The 27403-nt window shown below is 45.9% G+C and overlaps 1 protein-coding gene and 1 long non-coding RNA gene across 3 annotated transcripts in view; one reads left to right on the top strand and one right to left on the bottom strand.

Annotated features, from left to right (window-relative positions):
• CCND2 (cyclin D2) overlaps positions 1–2940 on the bottom strand; it is a 30488-nt gene extending 27548 nt beyond the window's left edge. Inside the window, exons 1-2 of the mRNA XM_032254509.1 lie at positions 2450–2940; positions 451–666 (exon numbers count right to left, since the gene is read on the bottom strand). Coding sequence (XP_032110400.1) covers positions 451–666; positions 2450–2644 — 411 coding nt within the window. The 5' untranslated portion in view covers positions 2645–2940. The remainder of the gene's footprint in view (positions 1–450; positions 667–2449) is intronic.
• LOC116534236 lies at positions 1042–27152 on the top strand. Of its 2 annotated transcripts, none has more exons than XR_004261640.1 (4): positions 1042–1379; positions 24542–24646; positions 26057–26220; positions 26878–27152. It is a non-coding gene; the product is annotated as an uncharacterized LOC116534236 (long non-coding RNA). The 2 variants fall into 2 exon arrangements; XR_004261639.1 differs by having other exon boundaries at positions 1042–1653.
• The last annotated feature ends 251 nt before the right edge of the window (positions 27153–27403 follow it).

The raw sequence follows: 27403 nt of genomic DNA, 5'->3' as shown, positions 1-27403 counted from the left end.
ATCTTTAGGCTTGATAGATATAGAAGGCATTACCTTTGAACTCCAAGTTTTTAGGAGACACACACCACAGCCAACATACCTATCATGTGAACACATTCTCAGACTATTTTTGAAAATTTGGAATTTAATTAAAATATTATCACTGTTAGTTAAAATATTCCATGCTTCCCCTACACACATGCACACACATTGCGAATGAGTCTCACCAACCCAAATCTCCATGAGGATCTTATTCAGATGTAGCCTCAGTGCTGGGCACCGAGCCTGGGCACATAGTAGGAATACAAAAAGACAGTGGTTTCCTATTAAAAGAGCCATCGCCCGTAAGTACTGGTGGGATCACTTTTGGATCCCAAGAATTTGCTCTGGAAGTGGTGAGTAGAAGGTATATTGTTGGCCAGGGGAAAGCGGGAATCGCAGAAAGGAAGGGAGGAAGGGGCCCGTCATTACCAGCAGCTCCTGAGGCTTGATGGAGTTGTCAGTGTAAATGCACAGCTTCTCCGCAGTCAGCGGGCTGGTCTCTTTGAGCTTGGAGGCCAGGAACATGCAGACAGCACCCAGGAGTTGCAGATGGGACTTTGGAGTCGGGACCCCAGCCAAGAAACGGTCCAGGTAATTCATGGCCAGAGGGAAAACCTCTTCTTCGCACTTCTGTTCCTCACAGACCTACGATGGGAGTGAGAAAGGGTTGGGGGGCGGGGGTGGAGAGCATAGCATCAGCAAAAGAGAAAAAAAGAATAAAAAGGTATAATGTATGGAAACAAAAAATTTTAATTTTTTGTGGGGAGGGGGAGGGGAGTAGAATGTGTGATAAGAATAAAGGACAAAGATGAGGAAACTGGGGTGCATCAGAATAGCCCATCCGTGCTTTGGCATTCCCAGGGAGCCTATAAAAGGGGGTGAACTACAGCTCCAAAACGGAGAGTCGGGGAAGTGCGCAGCAGTCGCGGCAGCTCCGCGACGCTCCCTTTGGCTACTCCTTCGCGCACTCTAAACTCACTCACTCTTTTTTGGATTTCGTCATCTTTTCAAAAAATCAATAAAAATATTCTGGAGCCTCCGAGGGTCCACTTCTTGGTCTCATCCGGATCCTCAGATCCTCCTCTATCATTCCCGACAATTGGAAAAAATGTCTGGGGGGGTCCCTGCGGCCCAGGGGCCGCTATTGGGGGGGCGGGTGGGGAGAGGTGGGGAAGAGAGGGGGAGGGAGTAGAGGAGGAAGAGCGCCGCAGCCTCGGCAGCTGGAGTCGGAGCAGGGGGGGGGGACAGTTTCAAAAAATAATTAAAAATCGAGGAAATATCCTAGAAAAGCCCTTTTGGCGTGAAAACCCCAAAGAGGAATCAGGCTTCCCGAAACGTAAGTTTCGGGTGCCAGAAAGGTCTGTATTCCGACCCCTGGGGCTTTGAATCCCGGGAGGAAACTTGAAGGGGTGAGCGCCGCGGCGGGAGTGTCCGGCTGCGGCCCACAAGGACAGAAACTAGGGAACGTGGTGACGAGCTGGGGGACAGACTGGAGCAGGGAGCCCTGGAAAGACGCATGGGGGGCTCCGACCTCTCCTTTAGGGGTGACCCGATATTCCCCCTACACACACGCCCTCCCCCCCTTCCTACCCCACCCAAATCTCCGCACAGAGGAAGCTGGAAAGCCAAACTGTAAGTAACCTTCGCGAGGTGGGGGGTGGGGGAGAGGGCACGATTCAAAGCGGGGTGGCCGGGATAATGGGGTGCGAGGGTAAGCGGGCGACGTTTCCCAGCCTTTCCAACGGGAGTTTGCAAAGCAACATGGCGAAACCACGGCAGGTCCAGAGCTGTGCATACGTGGGCACACGGCTCGCTGGGCAAAGACTTGGAGTGAGGGGCAAGACGTGGTTCTTTTGGGTTCCCCTGAAACACACGTTTCTTCCTTGGAACTTTCGGGGCTCCAGAATTCCCCGTTTCTCTCCTCCCTTCTCCCTCCACCTCCCCCCTGAAGTGCCAGCGCGGAGTTGCGACCACATGCAGGGACCTGAGGCCAAGACGAATGTGCTCTGGCCTTTTGAGGGGGCTGCCTTTCTACTCGGGGTCCCGGTTTCTGGCCCCGACTCCGTTCCTGGCCGCAGTGAAAGCAGCCGCCGCGTCTTCGCAAAACACAGGTCGCGGGGCGGGGGGGGGGGGGGTGGGAAGAAGAGGCAGCCACATGCAGGCACACGCGCGCGGGATGCTTCCCCACCCCCGCCCAGGACAGCCTCGCTTCTTCCCCAGATTTTCCTCCCGCCTCTCCCTCCCGCGTTAATTTGGAGAGGAACAGAAATGAAGCCACGCGTCTCGCCAAAAGGCGCGCGGTAACCTCCGGCACAGGAGCCGAGAGGCCGGCGCGGGGACTGCCCTCTCCCAGGCTTAGGGCTCCTGCCGGGGGGCCGAGAATCCGGGAGCGGTCCTGGCTCCTAGAGAGCGCCGCCCGCTGACCTACCTCCAGCATCCAGGTGGCCACCATCCTGCGCATGTAGGGCTGGATGTCCTTCTGCACGCACTTGAAGTAGGAGCATTGCGGAAGGTAGCGCTCCTCGATGGTGAGCAGGTTCTGCAGGACGCGGTCGTCCTGTAGCAGGTTGCGGTCCCGCACGGCCCTGCGGATCGGGTCCACCTCGCAGCACAGCAGCTCCATGGCCAGCCCGGCGACCCCTCTCTCCCCTACTTTCTCCGGACTGGAAATGTGTTTTTTTGTTTTTTGGAAGAGGAAGGGAAAGGGTTCCCCCGATCTCCTTCCTGTGGCTAAATAGGGGGGTTCGGGGAAGAAGTGAGGGCAGAGAGAAGGTGGAGCAGAAGAGGGGCAAGGATTGGGCGGCGGGCGAACAGAGCCTCGGGGTCTGTCTCACTCGCACCGGTCCTCCCCTTCAAACTGGTCTCACTCTCCCCAGCTCGCTCTTCTCCGCTCTGAGGCGGTGACGCAAGCTGGCTAGGCAGTTAGCTCTCCTCCCTCTCCCCGCGCTCCCCGCTCTGGTTCCTCCTCCCCTTCCCTCCCCTCCTGGCTCTCCCCTCCTCCTTTCAATCTCTCCCTCCCTCCCTCCTTTTCCCCTCTCGCTATTAAGGAGAACAGCAGCTGCCCCGACCTAACTTCAAACGCCGTCCCCCGCCCCCCAACCCCTCTCCCTCCTCCAGTCCTGCGTGCCAGGGGCCCCGGACAGGGCAACCCACCACAAACTACTGATTCCTATTTCTGCCCTCTAATTTCGCTCATTCTGTAGGTGTAGCACGCCAAAATACGACCCTCCAACTTTGGCTTCTTCAAAACGGATCCTAATCCTCCTGCCCTTGTATTCAAGATCCAGGAATGTAGGGTAGATTACTTGAAGATGGGGTGAGCTCAATTTAGAAATAGATCCCTTGAGTGAAAAATAAGGAAGGGGGTGATTTTAGAAAATAGCAACCTCGCATACCCAGAGATAAAGGTCATGTCCCTGAAGTTTATGTTCCTGATAACTTCGAAGCTGTTTCAAAAGCCCCGATTAAAGGGAACAGAACGTCGTCCCTTCTGCCGCCACCCCCCCCCCCCGCAGAGTGTGTGGAGAGGAAGAAGAGGGAGGGAGGGGTGGATGTTAGGAAGGAAGGGGGATGCTTCTCTGGAGGGATAGAATGTGCTTCTGGAGCAGAAACCGTCGTGTTCCTGGGGGCCCTAGGAGCGCCCTGAGGCGACGCAGTGCAGCGCCCAGGGCCGCTGCAGGCCGGGGGCAGGGCTCCCAGCGGTTCCTCCGCGGCCAGCGGCCACGCAGGAAAAACCCGCTTCCTCGCCCCTGCATCTGCTGACAAGCCGCCCGAGGTGTCTGCGCCGAGCGTGGCCACACCGATACAGCTTTCTAGGAAATGGCCCGGGAGGGGGAGGGGGGCGAGTGAGGGATTAGGTCTGGCTCCCTCTCGCTCCCCCTGCGCAAACACCACCACCCCTTCCTTTCCCCGGAGGCAGGAGGCCACCTCCCTCGGTCCTTCGTCCGCATCCTCGCCGACCCCTCCGGGTTCGCGCCTCACTCGCCAAGCTTTCTCCCTGGGAGCGGACTGCGGTGAAGTCGCCGCCAGCACTGTCTGCCCTGACACGTGCTCTAACGCATCCTCCAGTCAAGGCTGTCTTTACGGGAGATTGATCTGCTGGCGCTTCCTCACCTCCTTCCTCCTGTCACCCCCAACCCCCACCCTGCCCTTTCACTCCAGGAGGAAGGGGAGAGCCCAGCGCCCCGTTGTGCTGGCCGAGCTGGCACGTGCAGCGGGCATGGCGTGGCTCGAGCTCTCTGGGCACACCGAGGCCGACCGTGTACCTCCCTCAGCGGGAGAGGGGGCCGGGGCAGGGGCGCGGAGAGCCAGCAAGGCGGGGTGGGGCGCGGGCTGGTGAGCCGTACACTAGGTTCCCTGCAAGGCGGAGGAGGGGAGCGAAGAAACCAGAGGTGCAGGCGATTAACTCAGGCCCCGGAGCCAGCCTCTTTAAACGAGGGTGGGGCGGAAGGTGTAGGGGGGAGGAGGGGGATATAGCTTTAAAAGGGTAAGAGTTTGGGGCGCCGTCTCCCCTCCCTCTATTTGCATAGCCAATAGCTCTGGGGCTCCTGCTACTGCGCGCTGATTGTTACCGGGCAGATTACTTTTTTTTTTTTTTTTTTTTTTTTTTTTTGGTAGGACGCGTTCCCCACTACATCAAAAGGAAGCCAAGGGAGGGCGGAGGGAGAGCGGGCGCTGGGGCGGGCGAAAGCTCGGGAGAGGCCCGGCCACCTCCGACCTTATCAATAGCAGCGGGAATGAGTATCCCATCTCCTATATGTAAAGAAAGGGGAGGGAAGGGGCGGGCGAAGAAAATGTCTAATTGCTGTGGAAGCCATTAGCTTTCGTGAAGAAAAAAAGCTCGCTGAAAAACCCAAGTTGGAAACTCAAAATGAAACAGTCCAGCGCCGCGGATGACACCCTGGCCGAGTACGGTGTTCACCCGCACACAGTCGGTCCCGAACAATCACCTGTTGATTTTAGTCACCTTGGACTTCCCGACTTAAGCTTTTGAGTCACCCCTGGTAAATAAATACATTCACTTACATTTTAAGATCCCCATAAGGGAATTACTCCAATTTCACCTAAGCCACTTTTGAGCGGATCAAGGAAAGTTGCTGCGTGGAGAGAAGAGAAAAGGAGGGAGCGCGGGAGGTATTTTTAAAGTATAAATCTAACCCGACAGGCAAGGACAGAGGCCGCCGCTGGGGATGCCAGCCTCTGGACATCACTTGATAGCTCTGGGAGCGGGATCTCTTCCATCCCCGCCCGCACCCCCCTCCCTCAAGGAAGGCATCTCCAGCTCTGCGTCTCCCGAAGTGGGGGGAGGGGGGAGGAAGAAGCGGGTGGTCTTCCGGGGGCCTTGCCCACCAAGAGGAGAATGCCTGGGTGGCGAGTCCTCAGGTCTTGGGAGGGAGCCTAGGGCCCTCTCGCCCCTTCCCTTCCCTTCCCTCTCCCCCTCCCCCCACCCGTCCTGCTTTACAGAGAAATTCCAGCGGGGAGGGGGGCGGCCGAGGGGAGGGGCAGAGAGGGTCGCGGCCGGATGCCCCCCCTTCCTGGTGGTTTCTGCATTCTTGGAGACCCGCAAGTTCGAGCGCTTCCCGCGTGGCAGGCTCGTCTCTTGAAGTTCCCCTGTCCACTTCCCCTTCCGATTACGGACTGTTCCAGAGCGTGAACGTCGCCATCGAATCCAATCCCCGGTGGTTTTTCAGACACTCTCTCACACGTGGGGTGGGGCGTGAGAGGGTGCGGAGGTTGGCAGGAATGTCTCTAGGAGACTTGGAATGGAAACTGAGTTTTCCCTTTTGGTCGCCACTCCAGCCATGTGTTAAAACCTTAATTTCTTGTTAAAATGCACCCCACCTAGCACGCGGGAAAAGGCATGTTGCCTTCTGGGCAAAAGTGCACATTTTCTTTCAGTGTAGACTTAGGTTTAGAGAAAAAGCGCAAGCGCCTGTGTTCTGGCTTTGAAGTCCAAACTGATCATCGTGGCAGGAGGGTAGGGGGCGGCGAGGGGGGTGAAGAATGTTGGTTCTTCCTTATCTCCTTGTCACCGTTCACGGAAAAATATATATATCTCATGTAGGACTGGTGATAAACTTTAGTGAACGCCAGTTTTATTGCACTTTTATTCCCTTTCCGGCCGGCTCCCCACCCTCTACTCGCGTTTTGGAGTTTCGGTTGGAAAGTGTACAAAGCCTGGAGGTGGAGGGTGCAGCAGGGTGTTGGGTGTTGGGTGTTTATAGGCACATTTCTGCAGGAGCCAGCAGCACTAAGCACACATATTCCCAAGCTCACCTGGCGGATGCCTGTCTCCCAGCCAGGTGATTACGGACGGCTCGAGGCCCGAGAGCAGCGCGAGTTCGAGTCCCGCCGCCTCCGCGCAGGGCCATTTAGGCCGGGTGGGGAACGGGGAGTGATTGAGTTCAGACACAAGAATGGGAGCCACTGCCTTCCTCTCGGCTCCCCCAAAGAGTAGAACTGCGTTTGTGGTTCTCCGTGGAGGGAGGGATGGTCAACCAAAACCGAAAACCCAACTGGCAAAATGCGAGGGGACACGTAGGAGGCACATCAAGAGGAAGGAGGGGGTACAGGCAAAGTAGAAAAATGCGGGCTAGGAGAAGAGGGAAACGTCGGGAAGCGGAGATCTCGGGGGAGGAGGGTGGGTGGGGACCGCAGTGCGATTGCAGGTGTGAACTCGCTTCCGGGACCCTCTGGTAGCAGACCCCTGGGGCGCTGGGGCGCTGCGCTCTGGAGAAGGGCAGAGTCTGCCCGGCCTGTGCATCCGCACTCCTCTGGGCGAATTTCGGCTCGGACCGGGCTGAATTCTTGAAGCTGCAGATGCGACAAGCGAGGGTTAAGAAGGAGAGCGCCTGCCGTCTGTCACCCACCTAGCGTCTCACTCCCCTCCCTTAGGAGAAAAAAAGAATTAAAGACCCGAACTTCCCCCTCTTCCTGTCTGATTCAGCTTAGGACACGCCTCACGCGGCCGAAAATAGCTCTGGAAATACATTTGCTTTACAAAAGTGAATTTTCCAATAAGCTTTGGGGCGGGGGGCGTCCGGCTGCGGCGTCGGGGGGGGGCCCAGCGTCCCGGGAGGAGAAGGAACCCGCCGCCTCCGCCCTTCTCCCCCTGCAGGAGCCCCCGGGAGGGGGCCGCTGGGCGGCGGAATCGCGCCTCCGCTCGGGGAGCCACCACGCGGCTTTTTCGCGGAATTTTGACGTCATCTACACGTGGGGGAAGGGGCTGGGAGAGCGAGAGGAAGCGGCGGGGGAGGGGGCCGCGGCGGGGAGCGCGCGGCGGCGGCGGCGCAGCGGGTCTGCTACCTTCGCGGTGGGCGCCGCGCTGGGCAGGGTCCCGGCCGCCGGCAGCGCGGAGGAGACGGCCTTACCGCGGGCCAGAGAGCCAGCGGCGCGACCCTCCTCCCTCCCCGCCCCCCGCCATCTTCCACCCCTAAGCAGTTTACTTTTTTTTTTTTTTTTGAATTCGGGGCGGCTCTTTGCTCCGGAAAAACCTCTTTTCTTTGGGTTGTGGTCCAGTTCCGCTGGGTACTGAGATCAGACTGCATATCGCGATCGCGGGTCGCGACGCCGCCGCTTGACTTTATATCCTCTCTCCAGTAAGAGAGTCCTGAATGTCTTTTTCGGTTCCTCGGGGAGTGAGTTCTGCGTTGACTTTTACACCCGGAGTTTTTCACGCACGACATATTCCTCCCTGCTCCCCCGCCCCATTAACCATCTCAGTATCAGCTGGGTGGGTGAAAACGATGGCTATTACGTGTAAGATGTCTCGCGCATGCATTGTGAACGATATCGGATAAATTTGCTGCATTTGGAACAAATCGATCTAGAAATACCCTTTTCAAAACAGTTCTTTCAAACCGATGGGAAAACGTGTAGGGCGACTCCCTTCCCACTCGCTGGATACCCTCGTGGCATCCGTACTCATGGAGAACCTTCTAAACTGCAAGGGCTGAAAACTGCAGCTGCAGAGTGAGCCCACGCACCTTCATTTCCCCTAAATTTGGGCAAAGTTCTTTTAATCTTTCAATCTAGGGGGTTATAGCTGAAATGTGTCATTATTTTCTAAACCCACGGTGACAGTTCTGAGTTTGTGCTGAAATCTACAAGGAGCGTCAGTGGGGATGTTTGGAAGAGAAATAGTGTGAACTGGCTTTTACCTCTTTGAGGTAAAGGGGCTGTTGTCGTCATCAGATGCAGAAAGCTGGGGGCTTCTCTGAAAATGTGGATTTGAAGTAGAATTATTTGTTTCTAAAGTAGGAGAGAAGCTTTCTGTCTGAAGCAGATATTGTGTGGAAAAAAATTTTTTTAAGGTGACACTGGTTATGAACAGTACTTTTTCCTTCTTTTTAACACATTTCTTCTATTTTTAACTTATTATTTATTTCTTTTTCGTTTTATGATTGCTGGTCTGACACAAGAGACTTGGTTTTGTTTCTTCTGGGGGATAAAATGAGCTATAATTAATAAAAATGTCAGTAATTACTGTCATGCTCAGCCTTAGTGAACTGTATGCTTCTTGGTGTCTGATTTGATGGACACTTGGTTTGTCTACACAAAGGTAGAAAAAATAGAATAAATTATTAAAAGAAATAAAAGGAGAGAGCCAAAGGAAGTGTTTAAAAAACTAAAAAGACAGTGTCCTTTAAATTTTGCTTTAGCTTCATTTCAGACATTTAAGTAGTGGAGGTTAAGTTAAGCACTTTAGAGATATAAATTCTTTGTAAAATGTCAAGACTGTCGCCACCAGAATTTGTTTTTGAACAATGGTCAATTTTATTTGTTTTCTAAACACTTTAATTTTGTCCAAATTCAAACATTCATTCCCCTTAAAAATGTCCATTTTCCCTGTGTGATTAAATATTCTTTTGATTTCATGGTTTTATTCAGCTGTGTATCAGTTACAGTCAATTGAAGCAATATAAAGTATTTCTAATAAATAATTCATATTTTAATTTTCAATCTTTAAACTTAAGAATTACTAGCATCTGTTAGTACAGTTTATAACATAATTCCATAACATGCTAAATTTATATTTTCCAAACTTTAAAAAACAAATGAATTTTAAAAATGGAGAAACAGTTCTCTTCTTGAGGCTTTTTTTTTTTCTTTTCCTTGTGGCAAATTTCAGGAGGCAGATTTACAATTTTTCTAAAATCATTTTCTTGTTGTTCTTTTGTTGGCATTAAGAGGAATTAGTTTTGAAATGTGAAACAGGTTGATTTTAAAGTTTTATAATCTTCAAAACGTATACCTCTGGAGAGATATATTCCATTTTAGAATTGACCTGAAAATAGGCAGTTTGTATAAGTGTGCTAGACAATCTAAGCTAGGTTGGATGTGGAAGCCTATGAGGAGTGCATTTCCTCTTTGCTCAGTCTTAAATAAGAGCACCTGCTCTCACATGAACTTGAAACAAAGTCTGTACCTATGCATCATGCAAACAACTCAAAAGCACAAATCCAAAGCAAAGGAGTTCGTGTGGAAGGTGAAATTAGAGCAAAAAAATCCAAATTTATTTCTGCTCTTAGCTATCTCAAATCATACTTTCATTATGGTCTCATCAGTTATAAACCAAATAATTATTTCTTTGTGATGCGTAGAGGTGAGTTCCTTCAAGCTTCATTGGTAATAATAATAATTATGATGATGAGAATAACAAAAATTATCTTCCTTATTCTTTTGATGAGTGTGTTGGGGGGAAGTTCACTTTATTCCTTTAAACATTGTCATCAAATTGTTAAAAAAAAATTATGGATGCCAAAGTTAGGTTATTGTTCTGAGAAGTAACACCAAAAACATTTAATTTTGTGCTTTTGAAAATAAAAAGTCACCAAAATTTAGTATACCTTTTGCCTAATTTTCAAAGCCTTTCCTTCATCGTGCCCACATATGTTTCCATTTTTGAGAGCAGCCAGTCAGTGCGTCGGGCAAATGCAAACCCAGGACCAAAACTCTTTCCTGGTGTCCAGGAAGATATTCTGAAGCAAATGGTTTGGGTTAGTTTACATAAGGTTTCAGATGAAATGTCTCACATCTGGTATCCCAGGGCCACCAATTATTTCAGGATCGTGAACCATTATTTTTAAAAAATATTTTGAGCGAGGGAAGCCTAGATCATGGATTAGGGCTGTGCAGGCCCTTCTGTGTGGGGGTCTCATTGAAATCATTTAAACCCAGGAAATTTAGTTGTTTCAAGTAGCAGCACGTGATCCTCATTGTGTAGTTCCAGTAAACTCGTCACTTGCAACCTTTTCTTCCCCCTACCTTCTTCTGACTATATATTCTTCTAATGTTTCTCTTTTTAAATAAAATGGCATATTTAATTTAAAATTTCCCGAACAGAATAGTGAATAAGGCTCAAATTTACCAGCTTTTGTACAAGAAAAGTTCATATAATTACTCTTTGTAGTGTAATTACCAGCAATTTTATGTCATCTAGCAAATGATTTAAGTAAGTCGGTAATGGAACGCCAGTGAAATTTGCTACACCTGGGATGAAAACCATACTTACCTCAAGAAATCAAAGACTGACCTTCCATTTAGGCATTTAAGACTTTATCTAGGCAGACTGTATGTTTCATTCAGTGGAAATATTTCAGATTCAGGAAGGCATCGTTCTCAACCACAGATTAGATGCAGTCTTGCTTGGAGCCAGCGGAATGGACTGTAGGACCTCATGCCATTTTGGCCAGTCATAGAATATGCCTTCTGTGTCTGGAAGTTTGAGACTGAAACTCTATATAGTGTTCATTAAGGTTATTCATGCTGAGAGATCACATATGTGTTAAACTGATAACATCACAGGTCTGTGTATAGATACATCAGAACATGTCAGGGGTATGATTCCGAACTGTAAGGTAGAATTTAAGTGGTTTTAATGCAAGAGTTAAATATGCTGAGATTTTTGTGCTTTGGAGAATGCCTTTGGGTTTTGCAATTTATCCGTTCCTTTAGTTGATTAAAATTGAGTCATTATCACATACCAAACACTATGCTAGATGTTGGGGATACAGTAGACATAGACAGTGTTTTGGAGGGGAGGGACATGGGGGTAGCGGGGTTGAGGAGGGATAACATGGGGAGAAATGCCAGATATAAGTGATGGGGGGATGGAGGCAGAAAACCACATTGCCATATATGTGCGTATGCAACAGTCCTGAATGATCTGCACATGTACCCCAGAATCTAAACTACAATTTAAAAAATATATTAAAATAAATTAATTAAATTAAAAATTTTTTTAAAGACAGTTTTTTGGAAGAAAGACGGGAAGGAGAGTTGAATCATACAGTCCTTGTCCCTGAAAAGCACATTGTCTAGTGATTAAGCCAGGGAAACAATATCCCAGATAAGTAGATGTTTTAAAAAGAAAATCATAGAACGAAAGGCGTAGAATTAAATATGCTGTTTTATCCACCTTACACAACCCGTCTTAAACCAGCGAGGTAGAAATTTATCTTCTCTTTAAAACTCAGTCTAGTCAAGTAACTATTACTTGGATTGCATCGTGATTTCAAGAATTATATTCTTAATTTGTTTATGATCTATGAGAACAAGTTGGTTGGTTGTCTGATTCACATGTCACATATTTGGGACTCAGTCCTTTTAAAGTAGCCAAAGATAGAGCCGTTTCCTTGGTCCATCATTCGGAGAGCATTCCTTTCTTTGAGTAGCTGTATTTCCCACAGCATCTGTTTCTCGTCTGAACGAGCCCTCCCTGTATCTGACAAGGCATTGATTAGTGTTTCACTCCTTTGGCTAGGGAATTTGAGGTCACAATAGCTCATTTTCTTGTCCTGGGACACCCAGACATTGAGAGCAGAATATAGACCTCCGATTATTAGCCTGACTGTCTCCTAGAATCGATGCAGAAAATACAGTCTTTTTTATTAGCATCATGTTGGTGAAACAGCTCTAGCCTAGAAGTCATACTACGGTCATCCCTCTGTGTCCGTGGGGATATTGGTTCAAAGACTCCCTGCCCCACCACCAAAATCCGGGATATAAAAATTCCTGATATAAAATGATATAATATTTGCATATAGCCTACACACTCCTCCCATACACTTTAAATTATCTCTAAATTACTTACAGTACCTAATGTAATGTGAATGCTGTGGAAGCAGGTATGCTGTGTTGTTTTATTGGTATTACTTCTCATTGTTGTATTGTTATTTTTTTACCGTGTTTTTTTCTCTGAATATTTTTGATCCGTGCTTGGGTGTGTGTATCTGTGGGTATGGAATCCATGGATAGAGAGGGCCGACTGTACTCTTTCCCTCGTTCCTATGCTGCCACTAACTAGCACTGTGACCTTGGGGATAGCTTGTGTGTTTCCAAGATTGAGTTTCTCAGCTACAAAACTAACCGGCTGTAGTAAATGATCACTAAGTTCCCTTTCAGCTTGGAATCTCTAAAATTTTAATGACTTTATAGTTACCATCAAAATAGGAATCGATTTGTTATATATTTTATGTTTTAAATAAGGATTCTTAAATTGTGGGTTTAGGTCTGTTCTCATTTCCTAGGAATCTGGGAGAATTAATCTATCAAGAGTTGGAACTTTTAACATTTAGTTCCTCATATAGATAAGCACTTGGTACATTGTCAGCTGAGGGAAAATGCCATTTTCTTTGTCCTAAATTAATAGGATGGTAGTTTTCAAAAATACATAGAATATAAGAATATATGGAATATAACACTGTTCCAGGGTGCTTAAGGAAATCCTAGCACTAACCTAAAGCTTATTCCTACACCTCAGAGCCCCCATCAGAGCACATATAGACGTGGTCTGGAATGGACCCGAACTTGCAGATCTTTCTCCAGGTGACAGTTCATGGCCTTGGTGAGCCTCTTTAAACAGGGCTCATTCTGAGCTATCCAGAACTCATGGAGCCTCAGGTTGCTCCTTTAGTGAAAAGGGAATTAAGCAAATTTCACGGAGTTGCAATCTTTGGACAAGACATCTCTTTTTGTTTCCTGGCAAGTCTTGATAACCAGAAACAAGCAAGTAAAGCTCTCTGCTGTATCCCACCTTTCTCCCTCACTTTTCATTGCTTTGAACATGGGAGAAATGTCATTCATTGAAGTTACATGCACTCCAGTGAAGTCCACTTAGATGCAAATTATCTGCTTTACATATGATATGTTTGTAGACACACGTTTCCTTTTTAAGCTGTGGCTACTAAGAGAAACTCACAGTAATTAATAAATGATTGATTATACCTGGGATAGGTTTTAAACAACATTCTATATAATTTTTAAAAATCATGGTATATGACATGGAGAGATTGCTGGATTTGGGGTTAGGAGAGGGATGTTCTAGTCCCCACTCTGCCACAAGCTGTGTAGCTTGGGGTAACACTTGAACAAGCATCTTAGGCTTGTAGGGAAACTTCACGGGTCTCTTAGGTCATAGTCCCATCTATCATGGAGGAGCCTATTTAGTCAAATGATTTACTAAAGGTCACACAGCTAGTTAGGGGCCCAAACTTCCTACTTCCTGTCAATTTTTACCCTTAGGTGCTGTCTCCAGCCACTGAAATGAGGCAGAACAAGCCTCCCTCATTTATACTGACAGCTGCTCAGATACTTGAAAGCTCCATCTCTTCATCTTCCATCCCTTAGACTGAATTACCCTTTCCCTTTAGCTGTTCAACTGGACAATAAACCACCAGCAGGCTGCCCTCCTCTGGATCCTGACTAGTTCACTGATACCCATCTTAAAGTGTGGTATTCTTCCTAATGTGTGGCTACTTCAGAAACCTGCAGACCATCAAGGCCATTACAGCAGAACACAATAGGGCATGACTGTCTTCTTTGCATTTTCGACCCCAGGCTCCTGCAGCAAGCATCCTCCAGTACCACTGGGGATACCGGACTAGAGAGGAAAGATAAAATAGTTATCTCTTCTTCTGGAAGCTGATCTCATTAATGAAACTCCAAGTTGCACTCCATTTTCTCATCTGTAAATCGGGTGAACTAAATGAGGGATCATTTTACCTCATCTGTGTTCTGTGGCCCCAAAGAACAAAACGAATACCACTGATTAAACATTAGAAGACAGATTTCTGGGCCTGGCATGGTGGCTCACACCTGTAATCCCGGCACTTTGGGAGGCCTAGGCAGGCAGATCACTTGAGGTCAGGAGTTTGGGACCAAGCTGGCCAACATGGTGAAACCCCATCTCTACTAAAAATACAAAAATTATCTGGATATGGTAGCACATGCCTGTAGTCCCAGCTACTTGGGAGGCTGAGGCAGGAGAATCACTTGAACTGGGAGGTGAAGTTTGCAGTGAGCTGAGAACACGCCACTGCACTCCAGCCTGGGCGACAGAGCAAGGCTGTCTCAAAAAAGAAGACAGATTTCTGTTTGTATAATGAGTTTCCTCTGCAAGCCATCCCTACACAGTGAGGTTGACTTCAGGAATCAGGTAAAGTGCCTGTGGCAACTCATTAGGATGTCATGAGGGGACTGAACAGTCATTTATTTGCTCTGAGCCTTGGTTTCCTCATCTGTAAAATGGGAATAATAATACATACCAAGCAGAGTGACTGTAATGAGTAAATGTTTATAGTATGTTTAATTCCGTGCTCTGGCATAGTAAGCACTAAAACAAAGCTAAGTGGGTTTTAGAAATTACTGTTAAAGTCTATTGCGTTATGTTCTTTCAGAACCAATTTACCTCTAGGGGTCTGTGGAATTATTAATGTACATCATATACTGTGTGAAGGTATGGGAATTTCTGTACCAGATCTCATCTCTGGGGGGTTTTTTACTTTTTCACTTCACCATGGGTCAGTCACTCAATCTGTGGCCAACATGCTACAATCTGAAACCAGTCTATTTTGAACTCCAGATTACCTCATCCTCACTGACAGGTATTAAGAAGTAACCCTCCCACTTGAGTAGAAGGCACAGGGAACTCCCATCCACAGAATCCCAGAAGTGCAAAGAACCTTAGGCATCCAATCCAATGTTTCCCAAAGTGAGGAAGAATGTAATAGTTCATTTTTGCACTGGTATAAAGACATACCCAAGACTAGGTGATTTATAAAGAAAAGAGGTTTAATTGATTCACAGTTCCATATGGCTGAAGAGGCTTCAGGAGACTTACAATCATAGTGGAAGGTAAACGAGAAGCAAGGACCTTCTTCACATGGCAGCAGGAGAGAGAAGTGCAAGCAGGGGAAATGCCAGATGCTTATAAAACCATCAGACTTCCTGAGAACTCACTATCATCAGAACAGCCTTGGGGAAACCGCCCCCATGATCCAATCACCTCCCACAGGTCCCTCGCTTGGCACGTAGGGATTATGGGTATTACAATTCAAGATGGCATTTGGATGGAGACACAGCCAAACCATATCAGAAGAGGCTTATGCAGGAGCATGCATTTTGTATTTTAGTAATTTAGGGTTAATTCTAATGAGTATTAGAAAAAAAAAGTAATATTTAAACTTGTAATTTCTCAAATATTACAATGGTATTCAAGTTTATGAAGGGAATTGATTTTTAAAAAATTAAGTTGAATAAGTGATACATAGATACAGATTTTTAAAATCAGGAGGGTTGTATGCAAATAACTAAGATTTAGGAAACATCGCTTCCTTAAAAAAACTCCAGATCAGAGAGGGACAGCAGCTCATGTGTACCCAGGATCACATAGCCTGTCAGTGACAAAGCTGGGACTAAATTAGTGCCCCTCACTACTAAAACTGCGGAGTTTAAGTCTTTGCATGGATTCTTCTCCTTTAAACTGTGTTGTTACAATTTTCTCATTCTTTCTGTTTTTTTTCTGATAATATTTTCCTTCACTTATTGTTTCACAAATGAATTCTGCCCTATGAATGACATTAGATACTTCTTACTGCACACTTTTGCTTTAATGATGCTCCCTACTTTGGGTTTTTGGATCCTGTACCTTGCTTTTCACCAGACCTGTGAGTTTAGAGTCCCTAGGTGGGTTTGCCCCTGTCTTCTCACCTTCTCAAATTTCTCTGCTTTTTCAAAGTCACTTTTGAACTTCTCTTTCAACTACCTGAGGTGGTGATACCAGTTGGTGTTACCAAGAGGCTGACTAGAAAAGGGAAAAAGAAGAATATGGGAATGTGCTGTCCATAAGGGACTTTGAAAAGCTCTGACATATTCTTGAGAATCTAGAAGACCACATGTATAGCTACAGCTCTGTGCATGCCAAAGAAAGACCTGAGAAGGTGCTACTCTTTCACCACCAGCTGACCTGGAGCTCTGTGCAGGTAGAAAGTGACAGTGAAGACAGAACTTTCAGCTTCCCACCAGACTGTTGAAGGCATGTTCCAATAGATAGAGTCCCTCAGCACAGGCTGGGAAATTTATTCGTTTCAAGCATTTGAAGAAATCTCTGTCTAGTCATTAGCTGCCCATGAAGTAAATTGGACACAGAATTTAGTGGTTGCACACGAATGACCAAAAATACAGACTTTATAGAACTAGTCCAGGAAAATAACTGTGTAAACAGCAACAACAATAAAGTCAGCAGGATGTTGAGAGATTCTGATTTCCAGAGCTGCTAACTTGTATTATTTTAAATGTCCGGTTTTCAATAAAAAATTATGAGGCATGCAAAGAAGCAGGGAAGTATGGCCTATGCATAGGGGAAAAAGCAATCGATTGAAACTGTACCTGAGGTAGCCCAAATGTTGCACTTACTAGCTAAATATTTTAAATTAGCTATTATAAATATAAGTATGTTCAAAGCACGAAATGAAACCATCTCTAAAGAATTAAAGTATGAGAAATAGCGCATGTCAGTAAAGAGGATGAAATTCTTTAAAGAACAAGTAGAAATTCTGAAATCAAATAATAAAATAACTAAAATAAACAATTCACTAGGTGGGGGCCCAATAGCAGATTTGAACTAGCAGAAGAAAGAATCACCTAACTTGAAGCTAGGTCAATCCAGTCTAAGAAACAGAGAGAAAAAAATAATGAAGAAAAATGAACAAAGTCTTAGAGACCTGAGGGGAACCATCAAGCCTACCAACATAATTGGAGTGTCAGGAAGAGGAGAGAAGAAAAGTGCGGAAAGAATATTTAAAGAAATGATGGTGGAAAAATCCCAAGTTTATTTAAAACATTACATATACAAGAAGCTCATCAAACTCTAAGTAGATTAAACTCAGAGTCACAGGTAGACACATCATAGTCAAACTTTCAAAAGAAAGAGAGAAAACTTGAAAACAGCAAGAAAAAAACAGCTCATCACCTACAAGGGATCCTCAGTAAGTTAAACAGTTGACTTCTCATCAGAAACCATCGAGGCTAGAAGGTAGTGGGCTATCAATGTTCAAAGCACCGAAAGAAAAAATAGTCAACCAAGAATTTTATATCTGGCAAAATTATTCTTCAAAAATGAGGGCACAATATAAGGTATTTCCAGATTTAAGAACAAACAGAGGTTTCATTGCTACTAGACTCATCCTACAAGAAATACTAGGGAGTTCTTGTGGTTTAAATGAAATGATGCTAGACAGTTAAATCTACACAAATACATAGAAAACACTGGTAAATGTAAAAACATAGGTAAATATATAAGACAATATGAATTTAATTTTTCTATTTTTGTAATAGTTTTTCTCTATCTGATTAAAAGACAACTACATAAAGCAATAATTTAAAAAGCGTTGATGGCCTTATAATATATGGAGGTGTAATTTTTATGACAATAATAACACAGGGGAGGGGAGGGAGCTATGCTGTCTTGGAGTAAAGTTTTTATATAGCGCTGAAATTAAGTTGGCATTAATCCAAACTAGATTGTTTAAAATTAAAGTGTTAATTGTAATTCCGAGAGCACCCACTAAGAAAACAACTTTGAAATTATAGGAAATGTAATAAAAGAATCTACATGTCATACTAGATAATAGACATTTAACACAAAAGAAGACACTAACAGAGGAACAGAACAATAGAAAAGACATACTATGTATAGGAAACAAATAGCAGAATGCCAAACATAAATTCTACCTGATAGATAATTACATTAAATGTAAATAGACCAAACACTTCAATCAAAAGGAAGAGAATAAAGAAAATATGATCCAACTATATACTATCTGTAAGAGACACACTTTAAAAAACAAGTTTAAAGATTGAAAAAATACATACTACGTAAATAATAACTAAAAGAGAGCTGGAGTTGCCATACAAATACCAGACAAAATAGAATTTAAGACACAAATTGTTACTAGAGACAAAAAGAATGTTTTGTAATGATAAGTGGATCAGTCCATCTGAAGACCTAACAATTGTGAACATATATGCACCTAATAGCACAGCTCCAAAACACATGGGAAAAAACCTGTTTTGTATTGAACAGAAACTTACCTCTCTGTTGCTTTTACTCCTGGATTCTGGAGCCTCACACACATATATCTAACACATATTGACTAGAGGGCTTTTCAGATATTTGAAGCCAACTCTCATGCCTTTTCTTACTTTCAATGTTTTATGTGACCTTGCCCCTATGAATTATTTCCCAGAATGTATTTATGTGTTTTATAAAGAAGCCTACTGCAATGTTAAGAGAGGAACCTAGTTTCATAGAATTTCAGAGTTAGAGGGAAACCAAGATGAACTTATTCAAATCTCAACTTTCATAGATGAGTAAACTGGGGCCTGAGCTGGTTAAATCATTGAGCCAGTTAATGGCAGACCAAGATTCATAATCTTGGTTTCCAGACTACTTGTTCAGTGCTTATTCCAACATTTTCCTTTTTTGGTAGTTTTTCCTACTTTAGGTTGCTCTTTCTTCTCCCTTTCAGTGGTATCTGGCATCCTTCATAGGAGAAAAAGCCTCAGAGTAACGAAGGAACTGCACTAGACATTAAAAGGCATGGATTCTTATATTTTTTTGTCACTAATCAACTTCCGAGGCCTCGGATACGTCACTTCAGAAAATAATAACTATTATTATTCACCAATAATATTTTACATGGTCTATTGAGTACCTGCTGTTTATGAGGCACTGTGCAAGGCACTTTACCTATATGCCTCTTCATATAAGCGTTCAAAATGTGTCTCCTTTCTTATCTGTAGAATAAGCAGGCTGTCCGTTGTCCTGTCCAGCTCCGGAATTGGGTGATTGTAAAGAGATACCTTTATTCGTATAGTCTTACAGTGCCTGAGGCTTCATCTTTATCTTTCTCTTTCTTGTTTCTTGGGCTGGCAGGAAATGGTAAGGATGATTAGAATGATTTCTCTAGATTCGTCACTTTAGCGAATCCTTTGTGTGTGTCTACCTCCTCTTTACCCTTCCAAGGGACTTTCCATTTTCCCATAGGACTTGACTTTCACTGGTCCTGTTCAGGGTTTCCAGGATCATATTCTCAGCCCATTTCTCACTTTAGATTTTTCCATGGGCCTTTGATTCACTCTCATGGCTTCACATTTCACCTGTGAGCTCAGAGAAGTTAATAATTTGGAGAAGTTCACTCAGCTATAAGCTGCAAACCTGACAGTCTGTCTGATCCCACTGTGTTTGTTATTTCTGCTACATGATTCCCATCTCTGAAAGTTCACTTGATCTTACTTTCCCACCCTTGCTTAAGACCTAGCTCAAGCCCTAACCTGTCATTATCACACCAGGCCAAGTGCTCCTCCTTCCCAATTTACCCAGAGAGTGATGTTTGCACTGCACAACAAGCATCACCATGAAACTTATCCCTTGGCAGACTCTATGGTCTAGTGATTATGAATGTGGGGGACTGGAGACAGAGCGCCAAAGTATGAATCCTGGCTCTACCACTTACTGGCTGTGCAACCACAGAAAAGTTACTTAGCCTCTCTGGGCCTCCATTTCTTCAGCTATAAACTGGGACTGACAGTAGCACTTACTTTATAGGGTTGTTCTGAGGATAAATGTGATAATCCATGTAAAGGCAAATAGCATCGTGCCTGACACATGAAAGAAGCAAACAATAAATTGACTCCTTCACCAGATTTGGGGGTAATCCCTGATTGGCCCAAGATGATCAACATAATCTCATTCATCTTGCAGAGTGATTGAGTCAGTATTGGGTACATGAACTTGACTGGTTTAGAGTCGCTTGCAGGACTGCAGATGATATGGTCTCAGGCATGAGGCTTGGAATTGCAAGAGCTTTTTTTTTTTCCTTTTCTTTCTTTCTTTCTTTTTTTTTTTTTTTTTTTTTACCTAGCGGGAAGTCAGCTTGGGAACAAAGCTGACACATGCAGTAAGAAAGAACTGAGAAAAGCAAAGGAACTAGAACCAGAAGCTTGATCAGGTATCTCCTGAAATCCCTTTGACCTCTGGCATTTTCATTGGTTGAGCCAATTAAAAATTTGGTGAGCCAAGCGCAGTGGTGTATACCTAGAGTTGCCTGTAGTCCCAGCCACTCGAGAGGCTGAGGTAGGAGGATCACTGGAGCTCAGGAGTTTGAGTCCAGCCTGGGAAACAGCCTGTCTCTAAAAAAATAAATAAAAATGCATACTTTTAAGTCAGGTGGGGTGGTGTGCCCCTGTAGTCACAGCTACTCAGGAGGCTGAGGCAGGAGGATTGCTTAAGGCCAGGAATTTGAAGGGATAGTGCATTATGATCATGAACAGCTCCTGCACTCCAGCCTAGAAAACATATGAAATCCCGTCTCAAAAAGTAAATTGGTATTTAAGCTGATTTGTTAGTTTCCTAAATCATCTGCAACTGAAAATACCCTCAATATCCTCATTGATATTGTACTTTATTATTATGGTCATCTTCCCATGTATATCAAACCTTCGTCATTAGATCATAATGTCCTTTGGAACAAAAACGAGCTTCCTAAGTAGTATGCTGCCGTTCCACTAGTACAGATCTGGCACGTAGCAGGCTCTTGTCCATTCACGCTTGTGTCAGGTATTCATTTCCGTTTCGTATCTATGGACTTGGAGCTTTTTTTTTTTTTTTTTTTTTTTTGAGACAGAGTTTCACTCTGTCACCTAGGCTGGAGTGCAGTGGCGCAATCTCGGCTCACTGCAACCTTTGCCTCCCACGTTCAAACCATTCTCCTGCCTCAGCCTCCCAAGCAGCTGGGACTACAGGCATGCACTGCTATGCCCGGCTAATTTTTGTATTTATAGTAAAGATGGGGTTTCACCATGTTGGCCAGGCTAGTCTTGAACTCCTGACCTTGTGATCCACCTGCCTCAGCCTCCCAAAGTGCTGGGATTACAGCCGTGAGCCACCGTGCCCTGCCCAGACTTTGAGCATCTTAAGACAGAAACAGGAGGTGGCCAGAGTCCCACATAGGGTGATGGCCTGCTGCTGCTTTGTCCTCTTACTGTCTATAATGAGAAGAAAGTAAAATACTTAATAGATTAGCTCACCCTTATTGAGCACCAGGCATTGTACACACAGGATCACCTTTTTTCCTATCAGTTACCTGTGGGTATATTATTAATGCCCTGTTTCACAGATTGGACATTTATGCTCAACAGTGATATTACTTACGTAGATCACACGGCCTCTATGTAGCATAATTTAGGATCCTGCACTGAAATTACTCTATCCATAACTTTTTCTCATTCTACTTTAAAGAAAATGAAATTAGAAGTCTTAGATAATGCATTCTGTGTATGGCTTACACATGAAAGACGGTGTACAGCTCTAATCAGCAGACCCATACTAAAAAATTTTGAACTGCTGTCAAGAAATAAATGTACATCAACTTTAAATAAAATGTTTATGGTATGTATGATTCATTTTTTATGACTTCCCACTTTCCTAGCATAACTCACCATTTTCCCAGTCACATCAGAGAGATCTTTACGGCTTTCTTTCTGGAACATAACAGCTTAAAAATCTAAATAGGATCATGCCAAACCTATTGTTCTGTGACTTGACTTTTTTCAGCTAATAATAATCTCTTGGAATCTTTCCATGTCCGTACATATAGATTTACTTCATTCAATGTAAGTGCAGAACGCTTTTCAATAGCAAGGATATGCCATAATTTTACGACTTCCCACAATTAATGGGCATTTGGGGCCTGCCTCACCAGTGTCTGCTTCTATACATCATGTGCCATCAGCACTGTTGCACTTGCTCCTTTATGCATTCAAGTGCCTGTGGAAGGAAAAAGATCCCGAAGTCTTGATTCTATCAATTAAGTGGTCCAAGAAAGAGAATGAGCATCTCGAGGTCTCCATCTTCAACAGCCTTACAGTCTGGAGGGGAACAGACACACACATCGCTTTTACTTAGGGAGATGGGGGTCAGCTAAAGGTTAAAGGAGTGCAGGAAGAGGGAGACCGAGGGGTTCTGTTGAGGGGAGGCCTGAGAAGGCTGCCTGGAGGAGGTGTGCTTGAGTCCTGGGTTCAAGGGTCAAAGGGCTCTGACGCTTGGTCTGCTAATCTTTCTTATCGTACCGTTGCTTGGCAGTATGCCTGTTAGTTGAGTGGACTCTTTCTTGGACCATTTGCTTGGATGAACAGGGGCAGAGGTGGAAAGGAAGGGTGCTCGGGACAAAAGTGACAAAGCCCAGGAACAAAAGTGGGAAGGTGCACGGTGTGCCCAGAGGGCCAGGAATTGGGTGGAGTGACTGGCTCCTTGGTCACTTGCAAATAGCATAAGAATGGAGGGGACTGGGGGCGTGCTCTAAAAAGCACCCAGGAGGAATTTAGGTTTGCACAGAAAAGGCTGTTTCTTTGGGGTATGTGAGGAAGGTTGGGTAGAGAATTTAGGGATGGAGCAGACGGCTCTGGTTGGGATGATGAGAGTGGAGAGACAGATCCATGTTCTTTCCAGGTTCCCCAGCAGCTCCAGCTCTCCCTGAACCTGTTACATGGCAGCCTCTAGGCTTCACTTTTGGGGATTGCTTCTGCTTTGAAATAGCCACATGGAAGAAAAATTACAAAGTTTTGAGGGGAAAAAAACCCCACCTAACTTTAGCTGCCATTGTGTCTTCATCTGTAAAAATCTTCTCCTTTTCTCATGGATTTCAACGTGCAGTTTGTCTTGGTTTGTTCCATGAAACATCAGATGCAACTTTAATGGCCTAACCCCAAAAAGATAACTTGACAGCCATCAAACATTCAGCAGCGTTCCAAATACCCTCTTGCTGGAGCCGGCCTTCTACGGGGCCATGTGGATGTCAGGCACACACAATTTGAGTCACGCTGACATAGCTGGGATGCCTGGATTGCGCTGGAATCTCGGGGGGTACCAATCACAGGCCAGAGAGAAGCCATTGGCTGGAAGGAACAATGCCAGAGTGTTCACCGTCTCTGCAGAGGAGCGGGTGTTGGTGGTGAGGGGAAAGACAGTTGCAGCCAGAGGAGGAAAGTGACCCCAAAGCAGGGTGGGCGTATGTCAGTGATGCTAGGCAGAAGCATTCCAGGGGCTCAGGTCATGACCACACCCCTCTCCTCCTGCTCCACAACCAAAGAAATTAAGAAGGCACAAGATTTTCCCTAAAACTTCATGTACAGAATGCCCTGCTGTCTTCAGGGGTTTGGGAAATCCAAGGTTGACAACAGCCCAAATTTATGAAGCACTTACCTGTACCAGACACTGTCTGTATCTTACAAATAATTTATCTGATTCTCAATAAGGGTGAGCTAATCTATTAAGTATTTTACTTTCTTCTCATTATAGACAGTAAGAAGACAAAGCAGCAGCAGGCCATCACCCTATCTGGGACTCTGGCCACCTCCTGTTTCTGCCTTAAGATGCTCAAAGTCTGGGCCGGGCACGGTGGCTCACGGCTGTAATCCCAGCACTTTGGGAGGCTGAGGCAGGTGGATCACAAGGTCAGGAGTTCAAGACTAGCCTGGCCAACATGGTGAAACCCCATCTTTACTATAAATACAAAAACTAGCCAGGAGTGGTTGTGCATGCCGGTAGTCCTAGCTTCTTGGGAGGTGACAAATCCTGCAACCAGAAATGGGCAGAATCAAGACTTGAGCCACAATCTCTCAAAAGCCAAAGCCTGGGCACTCACTACCACCCTCCGCAGCCCTGTGGCTGGTTCATGCCATCTGTGCCACCCCCACACGGCCACCTCTTAGATGGCAGAGCCCTGTGTGTTGAACAAGTAGAGAAAACTTCTAAAAGGGTTGTTTTCCCTCCCCGGTTTTCCTGGGGGTTGAGTAGACATGTTTAAACACGCTGCTCTTCTGAAGCTTGTTTACTTTGGTGGTTGTGATGTGCAAGACCCCAGACCAGGGACAGTTAGAGGGCCTAAGGACAACCCCAGCATGGAGGCTGCTCTGGAGGAGGCTGCAGACTGGGGAAACTATTGTAGCCAGCTGCGTTTTGGAAGCTGGGTTGCATGTCTTAGATCTCTAATGAGTTTGGTCATTATTTTTTCAGCCAGGGTTTTCTTCCTCCCGCCCTCTCTTCCTTCCTTTTTTCCTTCCTTCTTTCCCTTCTTTTTTCCTTCCTTCCTTTCTTCCATCCTTTTTCTCCCTTTTTCTGTGTCTCTCTTTTTCTTTCTTTCTTTCTTTCTCCCTCCTTCCCCCCCCTTTTTTTTTTAAGGTGTAAGCCTTTTTCTGGTTTACTACATGCCAAGGACTGTGCCAAATCATTCACATAAAACCACGAGCATGCATCGCCTTATTTGGTCCTCCCACAGTCTAATGGGTAGGTACTGTCATTATCCTCATTTTAAGAAGAAACTGAAGCTCAGAGAGATTAATTGATGTCTCCACCGTCTGCCTAATTCAGTACCCGGCACCCTTAACCCCTATTAACTAACAACATCCCAACAGCTCCCTAATGCTGTAAAGGGCACTGTTTTAAATGTGTCCATTATATCGACTCACGCACTCCTCAAAACAAGCACAATAGAGATTACTATTATCCTTGTTGAATAGATTGAGAAACTGAAGCACAGAAAGGTCATGTAATTTTCCCAGGTCACCCAGCTAGTAAGTGACAGAGCTGGGCTCCTGTTTTACCGAGGAAGACACTCCTCAGTTTTTGTTTTGTTTTGTTTTTCACTTGAAATCCCCTGTGATGGCCCAGAGTGGAATGCCAGGGTCCTGAGAATAAAGTCTCAGAGCTGAACTGGGAAGGGGTGCCAGTGGCGGCTGCGTCCCCGGCGGCTCTGGAGGGTGGAGGCGGTGGAGAGAGCGACTACACAGCAGCCACAAACCTGGGCCCCCGCCAGGCGAGACCTCAAAGCCCACTGGAGGGCTGGCACCCCTGTGCTGGGCTGTGCAGAAATGCGAGTCGCGGCTTCCAGGAGACCAGCCGAACATGGTCCTCGGGAGAGGAGAAAGCCCGAGGGAAGGGCTGGCAGGACCTCAGCTCTGAGAAGGGCTTCTCTGTAGGAGAGGGGAGGTAGGTAGCAGCTCTCCCAAGAGCCAGGCAAGCAAAAGTAGGTTTCTGTTTGAGCAGCAGCTAGGGGATGTCAGGGAGAGAGGGAAAGCCGTTGCCAACAGTGCGTAATGTTCAGCCCTGGAAGAGGTGACCATGAAGGGGGGCTCTAGAAAGGAGGTGGGCTGCCCTTAAGCCGGCCTCTTGATTATCTCTGCCCCTAACCTTTGGGAATCCTGTCCATCTTTGAGCCCCTGGGGCCAGTGACTCCACTCTGTGAATCCCTTCCTGACCAACCATCCCCAACACCCATAAAACTCCAAGTTCTTTTGGGGGAACAGAAAGCCCAAGTGCCCTGAGGTCCAGGCTGGTCCACATTCATCCCTGGGTGGGCTGTAGGTCAAACCAGCCATGTGGGTGATGGATACCTCAGACACTCTGGAAGCTAGCCCAGTTGGTCCTGGTGCCCCCAGTAACACTCACACCCTATTCTCCTGCAGCAAATGGACCCTCCCTACTGTTCATTTGGCCGTGGGTATTAGGCATCATGTGACCTCACTGGTATGGCATGTCCTGGTGTTAGCGGCTTCTTGCATGAGCGCATTTCTCATACACTAAGGCACTTGGTGAACGCTTACCATGTGCCCACCACTGTAACTGCTTTATGGGGTTATCTCATTTAATTCTCCCAAGAACCCCATGAGTTGGTGTTATTTTTATCACCTATTACAGGGAAGGAAACAAGGACCCAAATTCTCAGTGGCTACGGGATGAGCTGGGACGCAAACACAATACTGGAACCCCGGCCATCAGAGTCTATGATTTGTCCCTGGTTTGTGTCTCAACAAAAAGAAGTCAGAGCCTTTCTTACTTCCTTAAATCTCCTATAGCTCCTGGTGAGTGTCTGTTTACAGTAGTTCTTCTAAAAAGTGTGGGCTTTTACTCACTGTTCAAAGATATTTCTAGTTTGGTTTTTTAATGATCCGTGAGACAGGTGCTCTTAATAGGACAAAACAATGTTGAATCCGTGGTAGACAAAATCAGGTACTTTTTGGAAGAAATAAGAGAGAGATTGCAGGCCGTGTCTTAGAAAACTTTGTTCCAAGTCTTTTTGTTTGTTTGTTTTTTTGAGACAAGAGTCTCGCTCTGCCGCCCAGGCTGGAGTGCAGTGGTGTGATCTTGGCTCACTGCAACCTCAGCCTCCAGGGTTCAAGCAATTCTCCTGCCTCAGCCTCCTGAATAGCTGGGATTACAGGCGCGCACCACCACGCCTGGCTAACTTTTGTATTTTTGTAGAGACAAGAGTTTTACCATGTTGGCCAGGCTGGTCTGGAACTCCTGAACTCAAGTGATCCGCCCACCTCGGCCTCCCAAAGTGCTGTGATTACAGGCGTGAGCCACCGCTCCCGGCCGTGTTCCAAGTCCTTAAGGTAACAAAGAGAAATGTGAGAAGCCCATTTGGGAATGAAGGATGCAGGAAAGCGCTGACTAATTGAGGCAGCTGATCAGAATCTTTTCTTAATGGCTCTCTTCCTTTTGTCCCCCACTTCCAGGAGATTCTACAATGAAACTGGCAGACTCCTCCTCGTCTCTACCTGTGCTGTCTCCCTCTCTAGTCCCAGACACTGAGAGCAGGTGCCCTGTGGCCCCGTCAAGCCAGATCACCAAGAAGACTGCATGCCTCGCTCTAGCCTTCCTAAGATGGGAAAGTAGACTCCTGTGTTTGAGGGAAATTGCCTGATTTTGAGAGAAACATAAAGGAATTTTTTTTCCCTTAAGTGAACATTCAGCTTGTAAAAATGAAATCTGGAAGAACTTCTGCAATCTCTTGAGTGTTCTGGTCAATTGACCTTTTACTGTACCAAGCAAATCTGAAGCCACCAATAAATTGGGGAGAAAGATATCCCCTTCACAAAAGGCTTGTCACTGAGCCAGACACTCTGGTGCAGTGCTTCTTTAAATAGAGAACATTTCTGATATATTTTATTTATTATTTATTTTTTTGAGACGGAGTTTCACTCTTGTTACCCAGGCTGGAGTGCAATGGCGCGATCTCGGCTCACCGCAACCTCCGCCTCC

This window comes from Sapajus apella, unplaced genomic scaffold, assembly GCF_009761245.1.
Source record: "Sapajus apella isolate SASKATOON/1434 unplaced genomic scaffold, GSC_monkey_1.0 scaffold86, whole genome shotgun sequence".
In the NCBI taxonomy this organism is placed as follows: Eukaryota; Metazoa; Chordata; class Mammalia; order Primates; family Cebidae; genus Sapajus; species Sapajus apella.
Note: the sequence above shows the minus strand (reverse complement) of the source record. Positions and strands in the feature narration are given on the sequence as shown.